This window comes from Acinonyx jubatus, chromosome B2 (genome assembly GCF_027475565.1).
Source record: "Acinonyx jubatus isolate Ajub_Pintada_27869175 chromosome B2, VMU_Ajub_asm_v1.0, whole genome shotgun sequence".
Taxonomy (NCBI): Eukaryota; Metazoa; Chordata; class Mammalia; order Carnivora; family Felidae; genus Acinonyx; species Acinonyx jubatus.
Window position 1 is genome coordinate 17,061,831 of NC_069385.1, and position 27,940 is coordinate 17,089,770.

Genomic DNA, 27,940 nt, shown 5'->3' on the forward strand with positions numbered 1-27,940 from the left:
TCTACACCAAACATGGGGCTCAAATTCAGTGACCCTGAGATCAACAGTCACATGCTCTTCCAACTGAGCCAGCCAGGCACCCCAGCTAAGCACTCTTAAAATTACATTTTATCACCACAGTACTTGAGGTGATTTTATAGATTAAGAAATAGGCACAAAGGTTAACTAACTTATTGCATCCGTCCTTAATGGAGCCAGAATTATAACACAGGTCTCTAACTACTAAATCAGTGTTTCCCCCCCAAATACATGGTACTGCTTTATTAATCATTTTATACCTTTTATTTATTTTTCTTTTATAGGGTTAATTATTTGAATTGTAAAGAATTTCATCATTCCTGGCGACTTCTGCTAAGGATCTTTTTCAGTTTTGCTCAAGAGAAAGCTCTGAATCTATCAAGTAGCTCTTAAAGAAGTCCTTTGTGTGGGTTGTAAATATAGATGTTTTCATGAAGAGGAGTGAAAAGCCAGAAGGATATAGACAAATGAGGCCTAAGACCTTTCCTGCCAGTAACTACTCTGGCAGTAGCCGGCAAATGTTGCAAGAAATTCGGGAATCCCTTAGGAATTTATCCAAACCATCAGATGCTGCTAAAGCTGAGCATAACATAAGTAAAATGTCAACTGAAGATCCTCGACAAGTTAGAAATCCACCCAAATTTGGGACCCATCATAAAGCCTTACTGGAAATTCGAAACTCTCTACAACCGTTTGCAAATGAAACAAGTCGGAGTACTTCAGAAGTTAATCCACAAATGCTTCAAGATTTGCAAGCTGCTGGATTTGATGAGGTAGGAATTTTTAAAAAGAAAAGAAAGAATTTTTCTTATCTTACACTACTACCTAACACTTTTTAGGTGATCTTCTGGCAAAATAATTCCTTTGAGACAATTTAACTATGTATATGAATTTGTATACTCTGTCAGCAAAGAATGTTGTTTACAATTCCATTAATTAGTAAAACAAAATCAAATAACTATTTCTTTAGTTTTCTCTGTGGTTTCTGGGACTTAAAAGGTCAAGTCATGAAGTCAGAATGTAAGTGCTGTTGACGAAAGCCACAGGGGAAGACAGAGTAGGTAGGGACTTCTCTGCCTGCAGTAGGAGCTTTGGGGAGCTGTGTAGAAATGACAGCTCGAAACATTTGAAGTTAAAGTTTGTACTACAGAGAAAGAAATATAATCAGGGTTTCATTAAGCAGCGATGTTCACATCACATTCAGGCCCACATTCACAAAACTAAAAATTTACATGTTGCTCAATCTACTGGAATTTAGAAGTTTTATTTTGTTTTGTTCTATTTCATTTTTTATTTTTTAATTTACATCCAAGTTAGTTAGCATATAGTGCAATAATGATTTCCGGAGTAGATTCCAGTGTTTCATCCCCTATGTATAATACCCAGTGCTCATCCCAACAAGTGTCTCCCTCAATGCCCCTTACCCATTCAGTCATGCCTCCACCCTCAACCCCTCCAGCAACCCTCAGTTTGATATTTATATTTAAGAGTCTCTTATGTTTTGTCCCCCTCCCTGTTTTTATATTATTTTTGATTTCCCTTCCCTTATGTTCATCTGTTTTGTATCTTAAATTCCACATATGAATGAAGTCATACGATATTTGTCTTTCTCTGACTAATTTCACTTAGCATAATACCCTCTAGTTCTATCCATGTTGTTGCAAATGGCAAGATTCCGTTCTTTTTGATTGCCAAGTAATGCTCCATTGTATATATACGTGCCACATCTTCTCTATCCACTCATCTGTTGATAGACTTTTGGGCTCTTTCCATACTTTGGCTATTGTCAATGGTGCTGCTATAAACATTGGGGTGCATGTGCGCTTTCAAAACAGCACACTTGTATCCCTTAGATAAATAGTAGTGCAATTGCTGGGTCATAGGGTAGTTCTATTTTTAGCTTTTTGAGGAATATTCATACTGTTTTCCAGAGTGGCTGCACCAGTTTGCATTCCCACTAGCAGTGCAAAAGAGATCCTCTTCCTCTGCATCCTTGCCAACATCTGGTGTTTCTTGTGTTGTTAATTTATTTTATTTTATTATTTCTAAAAAAGTTTTTAATGTTTATTTATTTTTGAGAGAGACAGAGTGTGAGTGGGAGAGGGGCAGAGAGAGAGAGAGAGAGAGACAGAGAGAGAGAGAGACAGAGAGAGAGAGAGACAGAAGCAGGCTCCAGGCTCTGAGCTGTTAGCACAGAGCCCGACAGGAAACTCCAACCTATGGACTGTGAGATCATGACCTGAGTCAAAGTTGGATGCTTAACCAACTGAGCCACCCAGGTGCCCCTCCTGTGTTTTTTTGTTTTTGTTTTTTTTAATTTTTTTTAATGTTTATTTATTTTTGAGACAGAGACAGAGCATGAACGGGGGGAGGGTCAGAGAGAGAGGGAGACACAGAATGGGAAGCAGGCTCCAGGCTCTGAGCTGTCAGCACAGAGACCAACATGGGGCTCGAATTCACAAACCGTGGGATCATGACCTGAGCCAAAGTCGGAAGCTCAACCAACTGAGCCACCCAGGCGCCCCAGAATTGTGTGTTGTCAATTTTAGCCATTCTGACTGGTGTGAGGTTGTATCTCATTGGGGTTTTGATTTGTATTTCCCTGATGATGAGTGATGTTGAGCATTTTTTTATGTATCTGTTAGCCATCTGGATGGCTTCTTTGGAAAAGTGTCTATTCATGTCTCTTGCCCATTTCTTCACGAGATTATTTGTTTTTTTGGGTGTTGAGTTTCATAAGTTCTTTATAGATTTTGGATACTAACCCTTTATCTGATACGTCATTTGCAAATACCTTTCCCATTGCATCCGTTGCCTTTTACTTTTGTTGATTGTTTCCTTTGCTGTGCAGAAACTTTTTATCTTGATGAGGTCCCAATAGTTCATTTTTGCTTTTGTTTCCCTTGCCTCTGGAGACGTGTTAAGTAAGAAGTTGCTACAGCTGATGTCAGAAAGGTTTTTGCCTGCTTTCTACTCTAGGATTTTGATGGCTTCCTGTCTTACATTTAGGTCTTTCATCCATTTTGAGTTTATTTTTGTGTATGATGTAAGAAAGTGGTCCCGGTTCGTTTTTCTGCATGTCGCTGTCCAATTTTCCCAACACCACTTGCTGAAGAGACTGTCTTTATTTCATTGAATATTCTTTCTTGCTTTGTCAAAGATTAGTTGGCCATACGTTTGTGGGTCCATTTTGGGTTCTCTATTCTGTTCCATTGATCTAAGTGTCTGTTTTTGTGCCAGTACCATACTGTCTTGATGATTACAGCTTTGTAATACGTCTTGAAGTCCGGGATTGTGATGCCTGCAGCTTTGGTTTTCTTTTTCAGGATTGCTTTGGGTATTCAGGGTCTTTTGTGGTTCCATACAAATTTTTGGATTGTTTGTTCTGGCTCTGTGAAGAATGCTGGTGTTACTTTGATAGGGATAGCATCGAATATACAGATTGCTTTGGGTAATGTTGATATTTTAATAATATTTGTTCTTCCTATCCAGGAGCATGGAATATTTTTCTTTTTTTGTGTGTGTCTTCAGTTTCTTTCATAAGCTTTCTATAGTTTTCAATGTATAGATTTTTCACCCCTTTGGTTAGGTTTATCCGTAGAAATTTTATAGTTTTTGGTGCAATTGTAAAGGGATCGATTCCTTGATTTCTCTTTCTGCTTCTTCATTATTGGTGTATAGAAATGCAACCAATTTCTGTACGTTGATTTTATATTCTGTGACTTTGCTGAATTCATGGATCAGTTCTAGCAGTTTTTTGGTGGAATCTTTTGGGTTTCCCATATAGAGTATCATGTCATCTGTGAAGAGTGAAAGTTTGACTTCCTTTTTGCCTATTTGGATGCCTTTTATTCCTTTTTGTTGTCTGATTGCTGAGGTGAGCACTTCCCAATACTATGTTGAATAACAGTTGCAAGAGTGGACATCCCTGTCGTGTTCCTGATCTTAGGGGGGAAGCTCTCATTTTTTCCCCATTGAGGATGATATTAATGGTGGGTCTTTCATATATGGCTTTTATGATCTCAAGGTATGATCCTTCCATCCCTACTTTCTTGAGGGTTTTTATCAAGAAAGGATGCTGTATTTTGTCAGATGATTTCTCTGCATCTGTTGAGAGGATCATGTGGTTCTTGTCCTTTCTTTTATTGATGTGATATATCACATTGATTGTTTTGTGGATATTGAACCAGCCCTGCATCCCAGGTTGGTTGCATCCCACTTGGTTGTGGTGAATAATTTTTTTAATGTATTGTTGGATCCCATTAGCTAGTATCTTGTCAAGGATTTTGCATACATGTTCATCAGGGAAATTGGTGTGTAGTTCTCCTTTTTAGTGGGTCTTTGTCTGGTTTTGGAATCAAGGTAATGCTAGCTTCATAGAAAGAGTTTGGAAGTTTTCCTTCCATTTCTATTTTTTGGAACAGCTTAAGAGAATAGGTGTTAAACTCTTCTTTAAATGTTTGGTAGGATTCCCCTGGAAAGCCATCTGGCTTTGAATTCTTGTTTTTTTGGGAAATTTTTGATTACTAATTCTATTTCTTAATGGGTTATGGGTCTGTTCAAATTTTCTATTTCTTCCTGTTTCGGTTTTGGTAGTTTATATGTTTCTAGGAATTTGTCCATTTCTTCCAGATTGCCCATTTTATTGGCATATACTTGCTCATAATATTCTCTTACTGTTGTTTGTATTTCGGCAGTGTTGGTTGTGATCTCTCCTCTTTTATTCTTGATTTTATTTATTTGTGTCCTTTCCTTTTTCTTTTTGATCAAACTGGCTGGGGCGGTTATCAATTTTGTTAATTCTTTCAAAGAACCAGCTCCTGTTTCATTGATTTGTTCTATTTTTTTGATTTAGATAGCATTGATTTCTGCTCTAATCTTTATTATTTCCTGTCTTCTGCTGGTTTGGGGTTTTATTTGCTGTTCTTTTTCTAGCTCTTTAAGGTATAAGGTTAGGTTGTGTATCTGAGACCTTTCTTCTTATTTAGGAAGGGTTGGATTGCTATATACTTCCTTCTTGTGACCACCTTTGCTGTGTCTCAGAGCTTTGGGCTGTGGTATTATCATTTTCATTGGCTTCCATATACTTTTTTATTTCCTCTTTAACTTCTTGGTAACCCATTCATTCTTCAGTAGGATGTTCTTTAGTCTCCAAGTATTTGTTGTCTTTCCAAACTTTTTCTTGTAGTTGATTTCGAGTTTCATAGCGTTGTGGTCTGAAAATATGCACAGTATGAACACTTGGGGCGCCTGGGTGGCTCGGTTGAGCGTCTGGCTTCAGCTCGGGTCATGATCTCCCGGTCTGTGAGTTCGAGCCCTGCGTTGGGCTGTGTGCTGACAGCTCAGAGCCTGGAGCCTGCTTCGGATTCTGTGTCCCCCCTCTCTCTCTGTGCCCCTCCCCCACTCATGCTCTGTCTCTATCATCTCAGTAATAAATAAACACTGAAAATATGCACGGTATGATATTGATCTTTTTGTACTAGTTGAGGGCTGATTTGTGTCCCAGTGTGTGATCTAATCTGGAGAATGATCCATGTGCACTTGAGAAGAATGTGTATTCTACTGCTTTAGGATGAAATGTTCTGAATATATCTGTTAAGACCATCCGGTCCAGTGTGTCCTTCAAAGCTGTTGTTTCCTTCTCGATGTTCTGCTTAGATGATCTTGTCCACTGTAAGTGGGATGTTGAAGTTCCCTACTGTTACGGTATTATTGGCAAGGAGTTTCTTTATGTTTGTGATTAATTGATTTATATATTTGTGTGCTTCCAGTTGGGGACATAAATGTTTACAATTGCTAGGTCATCTTGGGGGATAGACCCCTTAATTATGATAAAATACCCTTCATCTCTTGTTACAGTCTTTATTTTTTTTATTTTTTTAAATTTTGTTTTTAATGTTTATTTATTTTTGAAGGTGAGAGAGACAGAGTGTGAGCGTGGGAGGAGCAGAGAGAGAGGGAGACACAGAATCCGAAGCAGGCCCCAGGCTCTGAGCTGTCAGCACAAAGCCTGACGTGGGGCTTGAACTCACAAACCGTGAGATCATGACCTGAACCGAAGTCGGACGCTCAACCGACTGAGCCAGCCAGGTGCCCCACAGAATTTATTTTAAAATCTAGATTGTCTCATAGAAGTATGGCTACTCTGGCTTTCTTTTGGCAACCATTAGCATGATAGATGGTTCTCTATCCCTTTACTTTCAATCTGATGGTGTCTTTAGGTCTAAATGGGTCTCTTGTAAATAGCATATAGATGGATCTTGTTTTCTTCTCCATTCTGTTGCCCTAAGTCTTTTGATTGGAGCATTTAGTCCATTGACATTTAGAGTGAGTACTGAAAGGTACGCATTTATTGCCATTGTGTTGCCTATGTAGTTGGGAGTTTCTGGTGATGTTCTCTGGTCCTTTTTAGTCTTTGTTGCTTTTGGTTTTGTTTTGTTTCACCTTTTCTACCCTCAGGGAGTCCCCCCTTAAAATTTCTTGTAGGACTGGTTTGGTGGTCAGGAGCTTCTTTAGTTTTTGTTTGTCTGGGAAACTCTTTCTCTCTCCTTCTATTTTTTTTTTTTTAATTTTTTTTTTAACATTTATTTATTTCTGAGACAGAGAGAGAGAGACAGAGCATGAATGGAGGGTCAGAGAGAGAGGGAGACACAGAATCTGAAACAGGCTCCAGGCTCTGAGTGGTCAGCACAGAGCCCGACGCGGGGCTCGAACTCGCGGACTGCGAGATCATGACCTGAGCCGAAGTCGGAGGCCTAACCGACTGCGCCACCCAGGCGCCCCTCTCTCCTTCTGTTTTGAATGACAGCCTCGCTGGATAAAGAATTCTTGGCTGCATAGTTTTCTGATTCAGCACAATATATCCTGCCACTCCTTTCTGTGGATAGGTCTGCTGTGATAGATCTGTCTTCCCCTGTAGGTTAAGGACTTTTTTTCCCTTGCCACTTTCATGATTCTTTACTTGTCTGTCTGTTTTGTGAATTTGACTACGATATGTCTTGTTGATGGTCAGTTTTTATTGAATCTAATGGGAGTTCTCTGTGCTTCCTAGATTTTGATGTCTGTCTGTTTCCCCAGGTTAGGAAAGTTTTCTGCTATGATTTGCTCACATAACCCTTCTACCCCTTTTTCTCTCTCTTCATCTTCTGGGACCCCTGTGATTGGGATGCTATTCCTTTTTAATGAATCACTGAGTTCTCTTCTAAGTTTTACTTTAATGAAATTTCAGTTCATGTAAATTAGGCCAAGTCTTTAATATTTACCTTTAGAATTCATATTGAAAGTTTTTCATAGCATATATATATATATATATATATATATATATATACATATATATATGTATATATATACACACATACAAACATACATATACGTATACATATATATTTTGTTTCGGTTATTAACAAAATTTATTTTGCATGATTACATACTTTCTGTGAATATTTTAGGTGGCAGAAATCATTTTGGATACAAATTGCCCATGGAAAATGTAAATGTGAATGAGCAAGTATTATGTTTTCCTTAAAGTTACAGTAACTTTTTTTACTGATTATAAAAGTACCTATTCCTGTCAAAAATTTAAAAATGTAAAGAAGAAACAAAAATTATTTTTAGCTCCACTACATAAAGATAATTACCTTTAAAATTCTTTCTATTGTTAATATGGTAACATTTTCAGATATCTCTAATGTTCAGAACTTAAGTATGCATTATAGTAAAGAATTTTAAAAGGGAGATTCCACTTAAACCACGGAGAAAAAAGATGAATCTTTCTGGCCTACTCTGTTCATCCATTTGATTAATATTGTTTACTATCATTTTTATGCTTACGGGTTCTAAAAATACTAAATTTGTACCTGAAAATAGAGAGAGAGAGAGAGGAGGAGAGGACCTGTGATGTTTTCCTGGTTAGTAGTTGGAGAATTAAGGAAATGGCTCACATGGAGTTTCTCCAGAGTACTTTTTCCCTAATCCCTTAGCCAGAAGGCAATCGTTGACCTTATTCTTTCCTTTTATATATTGCTAGGAAAAGAGCATTTAGAAAGTCACATGGCTATAAAGACTCTTAAGTAGTAATGAGTTATGTCAGAGAAGTCACCTTAGTAGCTATGTATTTCTTACTGTGTGTGAACTATTCAGTCAGCAGAATGAGTCATATCGAACATGGTCTATTCCTTTCAGGAACTTAAAAATTCTTTCTGTAATGTAAACTGTTTTCAGAAATCTAAAGCATTAGTTAATGCTCTATTTTTTTCTTTTAGTGTAATTGGCATATAGTGTTATTAGTTTCAAGTACATAACATGTTGATTTGACAATTCTATACATTATGCATTGCCTACCGTGGTAAGTGTAGTCACCATCTGTCTTCATATGTTGTTATTAGAATATTATTGAGTATATTCCTATGCTGTACTTTTCCTCTTCATGATTTACTTATTTTATAACTGGAAGTGTGTACCTCTTGTACCTCTTTATCTATTTTGCTCATCCCCTTACCCACCTCCTCTCCAGCAACCACCAATTCTCTGTATTTAAGAGTCTGTTTTTTTTTTCTTTATTCATTTGTTTCTTAGATTCCACATATAAGTGAAATCGTAGGGTATTGAGTCTTTCTTTGACTTAACTTCATTTAGGTCAATAGCCTATTCTTTATCTGTTGGCAATAATAACAGTCATTACATTAACAAAGATATGTTAGCTTTATTACCACCACACGCTTCAAAATTGTCACCTTATTGACATTAATAATCCCTTAAGCAAAGTTGCTTTACTAAAAGCATTTAGGCATTTGTCAATCCTCATTTGTCCAAATAATGAAGTTAGAGTAGTATTTATCTCCATGGTGATATAGAGAATATGGTATGGCAGATTTTTTCTGCTGCCTCCTTGAATCACTCATTCTGATAGCTTCTCTTTATATTGAAGAATTTGTTTAAGTTTCTAACTTGGTGCTTTAAAATTTTTGTCCAGTTTTCACCTCACTATTTTATCATTTCATAAATCCTATCTGTTCCTTTACACCAGGTTCAAAGCTGTTGCAATTTTTTGAGAGTATGTTTCTAGTGGTCTTTAAGATTAAAACCTCAGGGGCGCCTGAGTGGCTCAGTCAGTAAGGGTCCGACCAGCTCAGGTCAAGATCTCACGGTTTGTGAGTTCAAGTCTGCTGTCAGCACAGAGCCTGTTTCGGATGCCCTGTCTCCCTCTCTCTCAGCCCCTTCCCCAATCTTTCTCATATAATTAAAATTTTTTAAAAATCTCAAATATTTTGAGATTAAATTCTTTGTAGGAATAAATGTTAAACAGGATTGATGCATTCTTGGAGTACGTAAATATATAATCAATGGGGTGTATTTTTGCTTCTAAGCATGAAAAAAACCATAGTAATGTGGACACAATGTTTCCTATCACATGAAACTTCTATTCCAAAGTTACTGATATGGGAGTGCTCTTTTTCACACTGGTACTAACACTCCAGTTTTGCAACTTTGGTCAATACTGTTAACAGATGTAAAAAATATTTTGACATATAGCAATAACTTTTCAAAAGTAAAAGCCAGCATAATAATCACCAGCTAAAATTCTAGTGTAATTAACAAGATATGGTTCCCACAATATTGAAAAAGCATGTTGGGTGCCAGTTTTTCTTACCAAGTGAGATGACACTGCTGTGGGAGAGTAGCATGAATATAGTTCATTTGGCCTAACCAGTTTTATTTATTTTTCTTTTCTTGTACTTATTTATATTTTTAAAAATATAATTTATTGTCAAATTGGGTCCCATACAACACCCAGTGCTCATCCCAACAAGTGCCCTCCTCAGTGCCCATCACCCACTTTCCCCTCTCCCCCACCCCCCATCAACCCTCAGTTTGTTCTTTATTTAAGAGTCTCTTATGGTTTGCCTCCCTCCCTCTCTGTAACTTTTTTTTTCCCTCTTCTCCTCCCCCATGGTCTTCTGTTAAGTTTCTCAGGATCCACATAAGAGTGAAAACATATGGTATCTGTCTTTCTCTGCCTGACTTATTTCACTTAGCATAACACTCTCCAGTTCCATCCCCATTGCTACAAATGGCCAGATTTCATTCTTTCTCATTGCCAAGTAGTATTCCATTGTATATAGAAACCACAACTTCTTTGTCCATTCATCAGTTGGTGGATTTATTTTTCTTTGCAAATTTTTATTTAAATTCTAATTAGTTAACATACAGTGCAATGTTGGTTTCAGGGGTAGAATTCAGGGATTCATTACTTACATGCAACACCCAGTGCTCATCCTAACAAGTGCCCTCCTTCATCACCCATCTAATCTATCCCCCACCCATCTCCCTCCATCAATCCTTGGGTTTGTTCTCTGTCTTTAAGAATCTCTTATGGGGGGGGGGGGGCGGGGAGTCTCTTATGGTTTGTTTCCTTCTCTCTCTCTTTTTTTCTCCCCTCCCATATGTTTATCTGTTTTGTTTCTAAAATTCCATGTATGAGTGAAATCATATGGTATTTGTCTTTCTCTGACTGACTTATTTTGCCTGGCATAATATACTCTAGTTCCATCCATGTGCTTGCAAATGGCAAGATTTCATTCTTTTTGGTGGCTGAGTAATATTCTGTTGTATACATATACCACATCTTCTTTATCCATTCATCAGTTGGTGGACATTTGGGCCCTCTCCATAGTTTGACTGTTGTTGATAATTCTGCTATAAACATTGGGGTGCATTTTGAATCTGTATTTTTGTATCCTTTATGTAAATATCTAGTAGTGCAATTCCTGGATCATAAGGTAATTCTATTTTTAACTTGAGGAACTTTCATACTGTTTTTCTTCCTTTCTTTTTAATGTTTATTTATTTTGAGAGCGAGTGAGCAGGGGAGGGGCAGAGAGAGAGCGAGACAGAATCTGAAGCAGGCTTCAGTCTTTGAGCTGTCAGCACACAGCCCAATGTGGGGCTCAAACTTATGGACTGCAAGATCATGATCTGAGCCAAAGTCCGACACTTAACCCACTGAGCCACCCAGGCATCCCTAAGAATTTCCATACTGTTCTCTAGAGTGACTGCCCCAGTTGCATTCCCGCTAACAATGCAAGAGGGATCCTCTTTCTCCACATCCTTACCAACACCTGTTGTTTCTTGTGTTGTTAATATTAGCCATTGTGACAGGTGTGAGGTGGTATCTCATTGTGGTTTTGATTTGTATTTCCCTGATGATGAGCTATTGAGCATTGTTTCATGTTTCTGTTAGCTATCTGGATGTCTTCTTTGGAAAAGTGGCTATTCATGTCTTTTGCCCATTTCTTCACTGGATTATTTGTGGGTTTTTTTGGGTGTTGAGTTGATCTAGATTGTGGATACTAACCCTTTATCAGATACGTCATTTGTAAATATCTTCTCCCCTTCCGTGGGCTGCCTTTTAGTTTTGTTGATTGTTTCCTTTGCTGTGCAGAAGCCTTTTATCTTGATGAAGTCCCTATAGTTCATATTGACTTTTATATCCCTTGCCTCTGGCAATGGCAACGTGTCCAGTAAGAAGTCCCTCCAGCAGAGGTCAAAGAGGTTGCTGCCTGTGCTAAGACTTTTATGGTTTCCTGGCTCACATTTAGGTCTTTCATCCATTTTGAATCTATTTTTGTGTATGGCTTAGCTAGAAGTTAAGCACTCCCTGCTGATTTTTAATTTGGGGTGATTTGTATTAAAGTTGTACACAAAGTGAAACTTATTAATTCTTTTGTGTCTCACTACAAAATTGCAGAAGTCTGATTGGCATAAAATGTGATCACACTGTAACTTTTGTATCAGTTAAGGCTTGAGTTTGGTTGCTTTTAACAAAAATCCAAATAGTAATGATTTAAACAAAATAGTGACTCAGTTTATATAGCTAGTATTGGTTCAGTCTCTTGAAGATGTCAGAACATAAGATTCTTAAGAGTTTCTTGAATTTTCCTTGTTGGTGGCATCATGCTCTAGCACAGACGTTGTATCTATTATCTACAAAACAGGATACAGGAAGTACTAGTACCTAAAATCAGGGATAGCAACACTCTTCCACAAATCCTTGTTTTTGTTTCATTGTCAGAATTGTCATGTGGCCACTGTAGCTATAAGGAAGACTTCTTCCAACAAAATCAGTAACTTTCCAAGAAAGGGAAAATGGATCTTGAGTAGGCAGCAAGTCTCTGCCACAACCTTTTTTTTGGTTGGTCTCACCCTAGTCGTTTCATTAGGAGGGTTGTCTGTCAGCAGTCTGTTCACCCATTAGTCTTACTAAGCCATTTCTCACTTTAAAATATTGTTTGAAATACTAGCTCCTCTATGATAAGTAAATATGTGCCTCCCTCTTGAAAAAAGCCTGTCCATATATTTTCTGCATGTTAGTGTATAATTTAGGTTTACATACAAAGGGCAAGGAGCAGGGCAGGAGGACAACCCATATCTGATCTCCAGTCCCTGTGCTTATGTGCTTTTACAGGTTTTCTTCTTCTTTTTTTAAATGTTATATTTTTAATGTTTATTCATTTTTGAAAGACAGAGACCGAGCACAGTGGGGGTGGGGCAGAGAGAGAGAGGGGGACACAGAATCTGAAACAGGCTCCAGGCTCTGAGCTGTCAGCACAGAGCCTGATGTGGGGCTCGAACCCACGAACTGTGAGATCATGACCTGAGCTGAAGTCGGATGCTTTAACTGACTGAACCACCCCCTAGGTGCCCTTCTTTTTTTTTTTTTTTTTTTTTTTTAATGTTTAGTTATCTTTGAGAGAGAAAGAGCACAAGCAAGGGAGGGGTAGAGAATCCAAAGCAGGCTCTGCGCTGACAGCAGCTAGCCCGATGTGGGGCTCGAACTCACCAATTGTGAGTTTATGACCTGAACCAAAGTTGGATGTCCAACAACTGAGCTACCCAGGCACCCTACGTGTTTTCTTATTTAGTCCTCCCATCAACACTGTGAGTGTATTGCAGATGAAATTGAGCTTTGAAATGTTCAATAATTTTCCAAAGTTGATACAGTTCTAAAGTGGGCCACGCAATCACTGGAATGTATTTTTGCTTCTAATCATAAAAAACAAAAGCATAGTAATGTGAGGCTGCTGGAACGCAAACTCACTTGTTTAGTTCCAAACTCTCTGCTTTTTCATCATACCATGCAGCTTCCTAAAGTCTTCATCACATAATTATAGCAGTCTAAGTGTTTTTTCTACCATTTGTTCTAGATATATGTCCTTGTAAATAAGGTTCTCTAAAAATGGAAGCTCTAAGGATAGAAGCAAAAACTAGCTCTTTTACTAGTAAAGACAGTGACAGAGGTGATTACTAAAATACTTTAATGATACAAAAGAGTGGCTTCCAGTATTTTGTTTGATACGTTTTTAACAATCTGACAGTCTTCTTTGTGTAAGGATGAAATTAAGAATGGGAAATAATCAGTTATGTTGCTGTGATTGCCCCAGAAATTTTAATATGTTACATAAAGGTGAAAATATTAAACATGTGAAAGATTTGAAGATTTATTTTCTTTTTTACTTTGAGATTGTATGGGTGTTTGTAGTAGTTTTACAAACAGGACATTCATATGGTTTGGGGCCCTGTTATTCCTAATTATGAATTTCTCTGGTGGAGTTCATAGTGCTCTTTGCCTCTTAATTAATTACCAGATTCAAACTTTGTGTCTTTTTTTTTAAACTTCATACCAGGATATGGTTATACAAGCTCTTCAGAAAACTAACAACAGAAGTATAGAGGCAGCAATTGAATTCATTAGTAAAATGAGTTACCAAGATCCTCGCCGGGAACAGATGGCTGCAGCAGCTGCCAGACCTCTCAATGCCAGCTTGAAACCAGGTGATTAATCAGACATTTTTTTTTTCTCATTTCTTAATAGTATTATTTTAGAATCATTTCAGTGTATCAACTCTCGGGGCACCTGGGTGGCTCATTTGGTTGATTGTCCAGCTTTGGCTCAGGTCATGATCTTGCAGTTGGTGAGCTCAACCCCACATCAGGCTTGCTGCTGTCAGTGCAGAGCCCACTTCACATCCTCTGTCCCCCTCTCTCACTGCCCCTCCCCAGATTGTTAGCATATTACAGAGGAAGAGAAACAACCATTTTGCTTTAATGAGAACAAACAGGCTTAGGTGATGTAGGGAAGATAAGGAGTTCCTTTCTGATGCCTTCAGCTTTCTCTGAAGTGTAAAATCAGGTCATTTGTCTGGAGTGGTGTGTGAGGAATGGGATAGGTGATTTGAGGAGACTCAGAACAGGGGAGAGTTGTAGTGGAGACCAAAAGAATCAGTAGAATTTCCTGACGGTGCTAAAGCCATTTGATGATGCTGATCGTTGAATTTATAGTGGAATCAATCTGCACTTTACTCCACCTTTTCTGGCAGGTGTGAGAAAAAAGTGGGTAACTGGAATCATCTGTGAGTAGAGTTCTAAACAGGTACAAATAAGATCGATAAAGGGAGTTCAGAATGTTGATAAAAGTGTAATTTATAATTTAAATTCTTAATCAGAGCATATTCCTCCTCTACCTTTAGTGGCGTTTCATTCCTTCCAGACACCTCTTGATGGCCTTGATGTTCTCAGACTCTATCCAGTACCCCACTTCCCTTCATTTACTTCTCTCCAGTCATACTGGGTTTCTTTTGGTTCTTGGAAAATACCAAGCTCCCAGTTTAGGACTTTTGCCTACTCTTAATTCATCTGCTTGGTGGAGCCTTTTCTGTTCTGAATGCCATCCCTTTCTGTCCTGTTACTCTCTATCATTTGACACCATTTATGGTTCCTTCATTGGATTTATCAATACACAGATATTACCTTGTTTATTTATTTTTTGTTTATTTATTTATTTTGAGAGAGACAGAGACAGTGTGAGTGGGGAAGGGGCAGAGGGAGACACTGCCAGCTCAGAGCCTGATGTGGGGCTTGAACTCACAAAACTGTGAGATCATGACCTGAGCTGAAACCAAGAGTCAGAAGCTTAACTGACTCAGCCACCCAGGCACCCCTACCTTGTTTATTTGTTTGTTATCATTGTCAGTCTTCTCCCCCAAGAATGGAAGTTCCATGGGGCCAGGGATATTATTTGTTCACCACTGTACTTAGATTAATTAGATGCTCAATAAAAATTTAATGAATGAATAGAAATGAGAAGAGAAAAGGGAATACAGAGGAAAGTAAGAAGTAGTGGACCATGGATTTAAATTAGATAAAGTGGGGGTGCCTGGGTGGCTCATTCAGTTAAGTGTCCAACTTTGGCTTAGGTCATGATCTCACAGTTCATAGGTTCGAGCCCTGGATAGGGCTCTCTGATGTCAGCACAGAGCCCACTTCAGATCCTGTCTTTCAACTCTCACATGCACAAAAATAAATAAACTTAAAAGAATAATAAAAACAAAATAGCTAAAGTGTATCACAAAGAAAGCAGACGATTAATGAAGTAGGGATTAATATGGAGGTCTTAATGGGGTTGAAGAATGCTTGTAGTAGTAGTTAAATAGGAAAGGAGAGTTGTGGTCCAAGAGTATAAACCTCAAAGAAGTGATTTTAAAAAAAGCAGATATGGATGATATCAAAATTAGAAATGTTATCTTAGGAATGATACTTGAGGTAGAGTCGAGGGGAGGAGACCAAGGAACTGAGAGGTGAGGGTGATGGATGGTCCGTCCTTGTGGATGCTGAAGTTACAGAATGATGGCAGGGCTTAGGGTAGACCAGGTGTCAAAACTATGGGTGAATGAGGATGAACAAGTAGGAGTTCGTTAAGTGAGAGGAATGAACGTGGCCGCCCAGGTAGCATGAGCGTCCAAAGAGTGTGAAGGAATAATAAAAGGTAGAATCCCATCTTTAGCTCAGTTCATTTTTTAAAGAAAACCTGTTAATTGCAAAGGACCGAAAAGAAAGTAATGTTAGCAGAAGATAACCAACTTTAAGGAGGTGGTGGGAAAGCTTGGGGCAGAGGTTATGATATAGGAGCATTTGTTGGAGGGCAATAGTGGGAGGGTTTGGGAAGTGGGAGAACACAGAGAGCTTTATGGGAGGTGCAGAACAGAGAGGACAGTGTACTTGAAGGTTGCGGAGACTTCTGATTTAACTGGTAAAAGCCGGTGGAGTGAATACATGTTGTCTTTAGCCTCAGCTGACTCTCTGAGGAAGGTGCGACTGAGCTTGGAGGCCAGAGGACTTGCCTAGGTTGCCCAGAGTGATGATTTTCCTCAAGTCACAGACCCAGTATGCTGCCCAGTCTAGCTGAAATAGACTGTTACACTGTACATTTTTTTTAATGTTTATTTTGAGAGAGAGAGTGGGGGAGGGGAAAAGAGAGAGGGAGAGAGAGAATCACAAACAGGCACCTTGCTGTCAGCATGGAACCTGATGTGGGGTTTGATCCCACGAACTGTAAGATCATGACCTGAGCCCAAATCCAGAGCCAGAGGCTTAACCCACTGAGCCACCAGGTGCCCCTAAACTGTACATTCTGAACATTTACCTTTTTTTTCTCATATGTGTTATTAAATATATTTTCTCCCAGGATGATATTGACCTTTCAGATTTGTAGATGTTTCTTATTTTGTTTTGAATGTTGTTAAATGTTTTATGTATTTAGATCTGTCAGTCTTTACTGTATGTTCTCTATCCTTGTCCTACCTGGGAAGACCTTCCCAAGAGGTACAAAAGAGGTACCCCAATATTACTGGATGTTCACTTGTTTTTTTCTTAGTGCTTGTATGGTTTCATCTTTACACTGAAATACTTAATCTTTCTGTACTGTATTATTTTTATATATTGAATTTTATACAAATGTATTTTATATATTTTTAAATGTATTAAAAGATCTTTTCCAAGTATCCAGACTATTTTAAAAACTTCATTTGGGGGCCGGGTATGAGTATCATATATTTTCTTGCCTATTTCATTTATTTGGAAATTTTAGTAAAGAGAAACTCTGTAAAATCTATATTTAGTGTTCAGCTAGTTACCCCCTGGTGTCTTAGAAATATATTTAAAAGTAGTTGTATCTATTAAAATTTTAAATGGACAAAACTTTGGCTCAATAATGCCACTTCTGATAATTTATCTACCTAACATATATATGAAATGATATCTGCACAAAATTTTTCGATGCCTTTTTTTTTTTGTATAGCAAAAGACTAGAAACAACCTTAATATTCTTCAGTAGGAAAACTGATTAAATAAATTTGGGTATATCCATACAGTGAAACACTGTGGTGACATTTTTTAAAAGTAAGAAAACATTTTATATACAGAATCTTCAACATTTTAAGAAGAAGAGTAGGCATAATAATATAAATAGGAAGTATGCTATTTACTTGTGTATCCCTAAAATATCTTACTAATGATAATGGTTACCTTCAAGAAAGGAAGCTGGTTGGCTAAGGGACAGACGTGGGTATTCTTTTGTACTTCTAGAATTTTTAGCCATGAAAATGTATTACCTAGTCAAAATAAGTAAAATTTGAAAGGTAAAATAATACTACTGTACTAAACTTTGATTTTTATAATTCTTGAAAGAGAGTTACCATTTAGCTGTGTCAGAATTCCAAACTTAATTTTTTAAAAATAAGATGTTAAAAACCTGCTTTTTTTTTTCTCTCTGTTTTATGACCATAGGGAGTGTGCAACAACCAGTTAACCGCAAACAAAGCTGGAAAGGTTCCAAAGAATCCTTAGTTCCTCAGAGACATGGCCCACCACTAGGAGAAAGCGTGGCCTATCGTTCCGAAAGTCCCAACTCGCAGACAGATGTAGGAAGACCTTTGTCAGGATCTGGTATAACAGCATTTGCTCAAGCCCACCCAAGCAACGGACAGAGGGTGAATCCCCCACCACCTCCTCAAGTAAGGAGTGTCACTCCTCCCCCACCTCCCAGAGGCCAGACTCCCCCTCCAAGAGGTACAACTCCACCTCCTCCCTCGTGGGAACCAAACTCTCAAACAAAGCGCTATTCCGGAAACATGGAATATGTAATCTCCCGAATCTCTCCAGTTCCACCTGGAGCCTGGCAGGAGGGCTATCCTCCACCGCCTCTGAACACGTCCCCAATGAATCCTCCTAATCAGGGACAGAGAGGCATTAGTTCTGTTCCTGTTGGCAGACAACCTATCATCATGCAGAGCTCCAACAAATTTAACTTTCCACCAGGAAGACCTGGAATTCAGAATGGTAGTGGTCAAACTGATTTTATGATACACCAAAATGTCCCTGCTGGCACTGTGAATCGGCAGCCGCCCCCTCCGTATCCTCTGACCCCAACTAATGGACAGAGCTCTTCTGCTTTACAAACAGGGGGATCTGCTGCCCCTTCATCATATACAAATGGAAATATTCCCCAATCTATGATGGTGCCAAACAGAAACAGTCATAACATGGAACTTTATAACATTAATGCACCTGGACTGCAAACAACGTGGCCTCAGTCATCTTCTGCTCCAGCCCAGTCATCCCCAAGCAGTGGGCATGAAATCCCCACATGGCAACCTAACATACCAGTGAGGTCAAATTCCTTTAATAACCCGTTAGGAAATAGAACGAGTCATTCTGCTAATTCTCAGCCCTCAGCTACAACAGTCACTGCAATTACACCAGCTCCTATTCAACAGCCTGTGAAAAGTATACGTGTATTAAAACCAGAGCTACAGACTGCGTTAGCACCTACACACCCTTCTTGGATACCCCAGCCAATTCAAACGGTTCAACCTAGTCCTTTTTCTGAGGGTACCACTTCAAATATGACTGTTATGCCTCCTGTTGCTGAGGCTCCAAATTATCAAGGCCCACCTCCACCTTACCCAAAACATCTGCTACACCAAAACCCATCTGTTCCCCCATATGAATCAATCAGTAAATCTAGCAAAGAGGATCAGCCCAGCTTGCCCAAGGAAGATGAGAGTGAAAAAAGTTACGAAAATATGGATGGTGGGGATAAAGAAAAGAAACAGATTACAACTTCACCCATCACTGTTAGGAAAAACAAGAAAGATGAAGAGCGAAGGGAATCTCGTATTCAAAGTTACTCTCCTCAGGCGTTTAAATTCTTTATGGAGCAACATGTAGAAAATGTACTCAAATCTCATCAGCAACGGCTACATCGGAAAAAACAGTTAGAGAATGAAATGATGCGGGTAAAACCTTTTAAAATGCAGATTTTTATACTTGATCATCTGTTTGCTTAGTGTTTATTTTTAAATATCAGTCCAGTGTTTTTTCCTTCTTTTTATAGCTAAGTACATTATCAATTATTTAAAGTCAGTAAACTTTAACGTACTTTTGATTATACCATTTTATTTTAGTATTTCAAAATTTACTCCATTTCCTGTAATAAAGTTCTAATAAATTAAGAAAAATATACTTTATGGAGTGCTATTTAGGTGTACATAATCCCTTTTTATGGAAATAGCAAAGGTTCTTTTCTTTCTTTTTTTTTTTTGCAAAGGTTATTTTCTAAGTTGTATACATTTTCTTACAACTGTTTAAACTAGCTAGAAATATCTGGGTACATCTCTTGATATGAAACTTTTTTTTTTTTTTTTACTTATAGTAGTTTTGGGACCTTATTCGTCAGGTTTATTCATTTGGTTGGTCTTATTAAAAAGTACCAAAGACTTATCTCTTCAGTTATTTCCTCATCTAATTTCATTTTTTTTATAATGTACTAGAAAAATATGCTGAAATTATTAAACCACTAAAAGGGAGATCAAGAATAAGTGCTCACTCATTTTAAATTAGTCTGTTGTGATTCTATGTACATATCTTCACTGGATATTATGGTGATACTATCATTGTTACTATTTTTGTCACATTTTACAGTTCAAACAAATTTAACTTTCACTCAGAATCCAAGAGGCTTAAATTTGTGATGAAACTTCCTCACATAATTTGAGGGCCATTCTTTTAAATTTAATTTTTTTAAATGTTTTATTTATTTTTGAGAGAGAGACAGAGTGCGAGTAGGGAAGGGGCAGAGAGAGAGGGAGACACAGAATCCCAAGCAGGCTCCAGGCTCTGAGCTGTTAGCACAGAGCCTGACGCCCGGGCTCAAACCCACGAACCGTGAGATCATGACCTGAGCCAGTCAGACGCTTAACCAACTGAGCCACCCAGGCGTCACGAGAGCCATTCTTTTAAAATGATTTGTCTAAATCTGATTTCACAGTATTGTTATTCCTGCTATAAATTGAATTTTCTTAGATGAGAAACACCATGATAATCTGTATGACCCATCCATATTTTAGCTCTTAGGATTTCTTACTAAAGTCTGTCTGTATGTATTTTCTTAGTTTATTTTTCCTTTTTCCTCTTCACTTTCACTAATAGCTGATTTAAACTTTTATGGTGTTGGAAGCTTTGCTGACTTCTGTAGCCTCCATTACTGTGTAGGCAAGTAAGATTTTAAGAGAAACAGTTCTACACTAAGTCTGGCATGCCACCCTTCTTAAAAGATACTGCATGCAAATGCGCACACCCTAACAGAAGCATGAGGTTGCTATATTCTAATTAGGCTTGCATTTCTAGAATCAGACTCTACTTCTTACATTCCTATTCTATTTTAACCCTTAAATTAGTTTCTTATTAAACTAGCCAAAAATAAACTTCCTTCTAAATCCAGGTAGTCCATGTCTACTCAGAAGTTGGCTTTTGTTTTTAATCTGTTTTTTGGTGTCTTCATAAGTCACATTGACTATTCTTTGAAATGTTCCAAAATACCGAAAGGATACCTTGTAATCAAACAAGTTGTCCTTTTTAAATGCGGTAGGAGAAACCTTTTGCATTTTGTGTTAGTGGTGGCTGTGCACCCTACCTACCCTTCCTCTAGTGCCTGAGAAAAACAAAAGAAAGATGGGCTGTGAATGAGTGGTTAAGTTAGAGAAGACATTCTTTTGTTCTTAATACATCAGTTTTTTAGAATAAATGAATCTTGAGGGAAGAATTTCTTTTCATGAAAGAAAAGAGGAAGAATATTTTAATTGTAGGCATTCCACAAGAGAAGCATATATAATAAAGGTAGTCTGATCACATAATTTGGGGTGAATATGCATGGGGAGATGGATGAGGATGCATGTTAACAGATGTTTGGTTGTTGCACATTGGGAACTTTGTTGGGGTGCATTAGAAAACAGTAGGAAGCTGACCGTTGGTATCATCTTGCTCTCCACGGCAGAATCTGCATAAAAAAAAACTCACCTTTGTATATCCTGTTAACTATCCCTTAAGCTGCACTTGTGTTAATTAATTTTCTCTGAAGTATATTCTAGATTTCTAACATGCTTCATTAAAAATTATTATGCATTTAACCTTTAAATATATGCCTGAATTTTTCCAAACTATTTTTTATATTTGGTATAGAAGCTAATTCCTCATTTAACCTTTAGTTTATTTGCCTAGGTTGGACTATCTCAAGATGCCCAGGATCAAATGAGAAAGATGCTTTGCCAAAAAGAGTCTAATTATATCCGTCTTAAGAGGGCTAAAATGGACAAGTCTATGTTTGTGAAGATAAAGACACTAGGAATAGGAGCATTTGGTGAAGTCTGTCTAGCAAGAAAAGTAGATACTAAGGCTTTGTACGCAACAAAAACTCTTCGAAAGAAAGATGTTCTGCTTCGAAATCAAGTCGCTCATGTTAAAGCTGAGAGAGATATCCTGGCCGAAGCTGACAATGAATGGGTAGTTCGTCTATATTATTCATTCCAAGATAAGGACAATTTATACTTTGTAATGGACTATATTCCTGGGGGTGATATGATGAGCCTATTAATTAGAATGGGCATCTTTCCAGAAAATCTGGCACGATTCTACATAGCAGAACTTACCTGTGCCGTTGAAAGTGTTCATAAAATGGGTTTTATTCATAGAGATATTAAACCTGATAATATTTTGATTGATCGTGATGGTCATATTAAACTGACTGACTTCGGCCTCTGCACTGGCTTCAGATGGACACATGATTCTAAGTACTATCAGAGTGGTGAGTAAAACCATAAAATTTGTACATATTAATATGACTTGTAAATGTAATAAGATATAAGGTATTCTCACTGGATGGAAGCCATAAGTCCTGGTTTCAGTCTTGACTATTGGATAAATGTGAGTGAATCCTTTAGACACCAAGACTTATAAAATGAAAGAATGTGTTAGATTATTTCTAAATATCATTATTTAGAAATAAATAATGAGAAAAATCCCAAGCAGGTTCCATGCTCAGTGGGACCTCACAATTGAGCCAAAATCAAGAGTCAGACACTTAACCAACTGAGCCACCCGGGCATCCCCCAGAATTTTTAAATGAAGTCCCATACCCACCATTCAGCTTAAAAACTAGATTGTCAGTGCTTCTGAAGCCCTTAAACGATTGCTTCCCCTTTTTCTTCCACAGAAGTAACCATTATTTCAGAACTTCGTAATCACAGTTCTTTACTTTTCCCTATACTTTTCCCAATGTTTATAACCCTAAACAATGTTATTTTATTTTGCCTTGAACTTTATTTCAATGTAATCATTCTATATGTATTCTTCTATGTTCACTTCTTTTATGTATTTGAGGTTGATCTGTGTTATTGCATATGACATGTATTTTCACTACTATTTAGGATTCCATGGTATGACTATTATACAACTTATTTAACCTTAAACACTCTATGTACATGATTTTGTTCAATCTCACATCACTGTGAGGCAGGATAAAGAAACTGAGGCTTAGTTAGATGAAGCAGTTTGCCCAAGGTCAGACAGAAAAGAAGTGTAGGGGCTAGGCTTTGAACCCAGGTTTGTCTGATTACAGGGCCCATGTTATTTCTACTACACCACACTGCTCACCAAGATCCCTTCAAAGCGCTAATGGAAGTGTAAGTCGATCTAACAATTCTTGAATACTTAATATGACCAGGTTCTTTACATATATTCTAATTTAAGGGTCACAGCAATCTTCTCAGGTAATATTAGCCTTCTGTGTTTCTGTGAAGCCAAGTAGATTGACAGTAAGTGGATAGAACTGAGACACTTGAACCTGTCTCCTCAGAGTCACCCTAAATATTTGGGGTTCTTCTTAAAAATATGATTCGTGGGCTCTATTCCAGTCTTCTGATTTAAAATCTTCACTGGAGGGGAGAAATTGTACTTTATTTTTTTAAAGTTTGCTTTTTATTTTTTTACTCTTTTGAGTAGGTGCCATGCCCAGTGTGGGGCTTGAATTCGTGACCCTGAGATCAAGAGTTATATGCTCTACTGAATGAGCCAGCCAGGCACCCTGCCTAGATGATTATTACAGTCAGTTTAAATATGAGCTGTATTTTTCTAGGTGATTTCATTCAGTCATGGCTTTAAATGCCATTTCATTCCAGTGACTTCGAAATCTCTCTCTCTAGAAATTGCCCCTCCCGTTCACGTGTGTGTCTAATAGGCCTTTTAAACTTCACATTGCCAATAAACAACTCTCAATTTCTCCCCCTCCAGTCTTCCCCATGTTAGTAAATTGCACTACCACCACCCACTTAGTTATCCTTGATTCTTTTTTCCCCACACCGTCTACATCTAATCCATCAATAAATCCTGTTTATTCCACCTCTAAAAATACCCTTGATCTGTTCACTTTTCTACATCTCCACTGTTACTGTCAGGGTAGCCTCTGAACTGGTCACTCCTCACGCTTGTCCTCCCTACAGTTGGTGCTCTACATGGCACTTAGTGTTTTCTTTTTGAAACATAAATCAGATCTTGTCGTTCTCTTCAAACTCTCTGGTATCTTCCCACTGCATTTGCAGTAAAAGGCAAACCACTTCTTTTGCTTATTAAACCCAGGTGCACCGGCTCCCACTCCTATTGTCCACCATTCTCTCCTAATTTACCAGCCCCACTGGTCTTCTCTCTTGTTACTGTTGTTTCTCTGTGGAATGTCTTGCCCTGGTTTTCAAATGGTTGAGTCCCTCTGGTTTTTACAAATGTCACCTCAGTTCGTCTTCCTGAGCCACCCTAGTACATTTGTCATATTAACTCACGTTGATTCTTTGAATGGGATGCATCACTATTTTTATATATATATATTTTTATATGTATCATATATATATGCATATATATGCATCACTACATATATATTGATATATATATATATATCTGTTTGTTGTGTTTGTCCAATACAGAGAAGCTACCTGAAAGAAGATCCCTGTCTTATTTGTCGTTGTCATTTATTGAATGAACAAACACTGATCTCATTTGTTTGAAACTTTGTTCAGAATAGTAAGGGGAAGCAGTCTGCATAACAAATTCCTGATCCTACGAACTCATGACTTTAATTATCATCACTTAACATTGAGTAAATTACTGAAACTTATACTAATTTTTCTTAGAGTAACATTTGTCCTATTAGTATCTCGGAGCACAGGCTGTAGTTAGTAATAAACACCATCAGTGATATGGTATACATTGTGTCTTATTTTGTCTCAAGGGAAGAGTACTGTTAACTCTAAACCATGATGTCAAAAGATTAAACAGTCTTTAGGCTCACTCTTGTTCTTGTTGCTTTTATTTATTTATTTATTTATTATTTACATACTTACTACATAGGTGACCATCCACGGCAAGATAGTATGGATTTCAGTAATGAATGGGGTGACCCTTCTAACTGTCGATGTGGAGATAGATTGAAGCCATTGGAGCGGAGAGCTGCACGCCAACACCAGCGGTGTCTTGCACATTCGTTGGTTGGGACACCCAATTATATTGCACCTGAAGTGTTGTTACGAACAGGTAAAAACATTAGTTTTGTGATAATCTCAATAGGCCTTTAGACCAGCTGAAATTTACATTAATTAACATGTGGCTTATTTTTCAGGTTTATAATAAAAATATTAATTATACAGCATTTTGGTGATTTAATATTTTGATTGTATTCTGAGCACTTTTTAAAAAGTTTCTGAATAACTATAACTTTGGTATCTTATTTTAGGCTATACACAGTTATGTGATTGGTGGAGTGTTGGTGTAATTCTTTTTGAAATGTTGGTGGGTCAACCTCCTTTCTTGGCACAAACACCATTAGAAACACAAATGAAGGTAAGATATAGCATCTATACCAAAGACTTGTCAGAGTCCCTATATCATAGACTTTTAGCAATCCCTTATTTAGAACATCTTATTCTGGAATTTAAGAATGAATTTGTAAGGTGGGGCACGTGGGTGCTTAGTTGGTTGAGCATCTGACTCTTGATTTTGGCCCAGGTCATGATCCCAGGGTCATGAGATCGAGCCCTGCATCAGGCTCCACACTGAGCATGGAGCTTGCTTGAGATTCTCTCTCTCCCCTTCCCTCTCTCTTTCTCAAACAACAACAACAAAACCTGATTAAAAAAAAAAAAAAAAAGAATGAACTTGTAAGGAGGCGCCTGGCTGGCTCAGTCAGTAGAGTGACTCTTGATCTTGGGGTCATGAGTTCGAGCCCCACCTTGGGGGTAGAGTTTACTTTAAAAAAAAAAAAAAAAAAAAAGAATGAATTGGTAAGGTTAGAGGAAGTCACTGAAATTCCAGGAGTGAACTCTAGTGTCAGTCAGCCCACTGTCATCACACTGTCACTCATGTGCTTATATACTCATTCCATTCTCATGGAAGTCTTTAGTACTATGTGCAGATTTATTCTAATTTACTTTTTGTCACCTTCTGGCTCCTGGCTTTATTTCCTTCCATGCATAGTCTACCCCCAAACAACAAACAAATATCTGTATCTCCACTTGAAATTACCTCTGGGACTTAAATGAGAAGCTGCCCACAATTTTGGTCGTCATAAACAGTCCCATTAAAAACCCTTCAGTGGTTCTCATGTCCATGGATTAAAGTCCAAATTTATACTCCCTTCCCTGTTCATACCATTCCCTCTGTTTGGAATGTTCTTCTTTCTTTCTTTCCCATCTTCCACAACTCTCCCTACTTTCTTAAACCTGCTTAACTCCTGAACTAACTCATTCTTAATCATTCTTAAGATATCTCTTCTATGATGTTCCCCCTGAGTTGTAACTACTTCTTTCGTTGCATTTAATATATTTAAAACTTCTTGGGGTGCCTGGGTGGCTCAGTCAGTTAAGCGTCCGACTTGAGCTCAGGTCATGATCTTGTGGTTTGTGAGTTTGAGCCCCAGGTCGGGCTCTGTGCTGACAGCTCATATTCTGTGTTTCTGTCTCTCTCTGCCCCTCCCCTGCTTACTCTCTTTCTCTGTTTCTCTCTTTCTCTCAAATATAAATAAACATTAAGAATTTTTTTTTAATATATTTAAAACTTCCTTTAAAATTTCTTTTAAGTATAGGTGTGTTGATAATGCATTCTCTTAGGTTTGATTCAAATTAGTTTGTCTGAAAGTGTCTTTATTTCCTCTTCATTTTAATATATATGTATATGAAAGTATATGCATATATATATATATATATATATATATATATATATATAAATGTGTGTGTGTGTGCGTGCGCATGTGTGCAGGCGCGTGTGAAAAACTGAATGCTTTCTCCTCAAAATCAAGAACATAGCAAAGATGTGTGTTTTTACCAGTCTTATTAGACATAGTTCTAGAAATCTTAGCCAGGGTAATACAACAACAAAAGAAATAAAAGGCATACAGATTAGAAAGAAATAAAAACTTAGCCTATTCAGAGATGACAACATAACTTTCTATATAGAAAATCCAGGGAATTTATGAAAAAACTCATAGAAATAATAAGTGAGTTTAGCAGGTTGTAGACTTATAAGGGTAATACATAAAAATCTATTGTATTTCTATATTTAAGCAATAAATGACCAGAAACTGAAATTTAAAAGCAGTCCCATTCAGGGGTGCCTGGGTGGCTTGGTCAGTTAAGCATCTGACTTCAGCTGAAGTCATGATCTCATGGTTCATGGATTTGAGCCCTGTGTCGGGCTCTGTGCTGACAGTTCAGAGCCTGGAGCCTACTTCAGATTCTGTATCTCTCTCTCTCTCTCTCTCTCTCTCTCTCTCTCTCTCTCTCTCTCTGCCCCTTCCCTGCTTGTGCTTGCTCTCATTCTCCCCACCTCTCTCAAAAATAAATAAACATTAAAAAAATAAAAGCAGTACCATTCATAGAAGTTTCCTCCAATTGAAATATACAGGGGGGTGGTGCCTGGGTGGCTCAGTCAGTTAAGCGTCTGACTTCGGCTCAGGTCACGATTTCATGACTTGTAAGTTCAAGCCCCACATTGGGGCTCTGTGCTGACAGCTTGGATCCTGGAGCCTGCTTGGGATTCTGTCTCTCTCTCTCTCTGCCCTTCCTCTACTCATTCACTGTCTGTCTCTCTCAAATATAAATAAACATTAAAAAAAAGAAATATGCAGGTATAAATCTAATAAAACATGAACAAGATCTCTATGCTGAAAGCTACAAACTCTGATGAAAGAAATCAAGAAAGATCTTCATAAATGGAGACATGTACCATATCCCATGTCGATAGATTGGAGGACTCAACATAGCAAAGCTATCACTTATCTCCAAATTAATCTATAGATTTGATTCCATCCTAATTTTTGTAGGTACAGATGAGCCAATTCTAAAATGTATATGGGTAGGGCGCCTGGGTGGCTCAGTTGGTTAAGCATCTGTCTCTTGGTTTCGGCTCAGGTCATGATCTCATGGTTTGTGAGTTCGAGCACTGCATTGGCCTCTGCACTGGTGGTATGGAGCCTGCTTGGGATTTTCTGTCTCCCTCTCTCTACCACTCCCCTGCTTGCTCGCATGCATGCACATGTGTGCACGCTCTCACTATAAACAAACAAACAAACATTTAAAAGTAAATAAAATGTATATGGGTGAACAGAGGAACTAGAATAATGAAAACAATGTTTTAAAAGAACAGAGTTAGAGGAATCAACTACTTTTAAGAATTAGTATGAAGTTACAGTAATCTAGACGGGGTGATATTGGCA

At 37.9% G+C, this 27,940-nt stretch overlaps 1 protein-coding gene across 3 annotated transcripts in view; it reads left to right on the plus strand.

Annotated features, from left to right (window-relative positions):
• Positions 1-302: 302 nt before the first annotated feature.
• The window catches only part of LATS1 (large tumor suppressor kinase 1), a 32,592-nt gene continuing 4,954 nt past the window's right edge, over positions 303-27,940 (plus strand). The window contains exons 1-6 of one of the 3 annotated variants that reach the window (XM_015085428.3): positions 303-791; positions 13,701-13,848; positions 17,638-19,148; positions 21,409-21,991; positions 24,583-24,765; positions 24,965-25,071. In XM_015085428.3, coding sequence (XP_014940914.2) covers positions 450-791; positions 13,701-13,848; positions 17,638-19,148; positions 21,409-21,991; positions 24,583-24,765; positions 24,965-25,071 — 2,874 coding nt within the window. In that variant the 5' untranslated portion in view covers positions 303-449. Of the gene's footprint in view, positions 792-13,700; positions 13,849-17,637; positions 19,149-20,340; positions 20,404-21,408; positions 21,992-22,804; positions 22,869-24,582; positions 24,766-24,964; positions 25,072-27,940 lie in introns of those variants that run through there. The other 2 variants (XM_027056651.2, XR_003419265.2) reach the window with 2 other exon arrangements.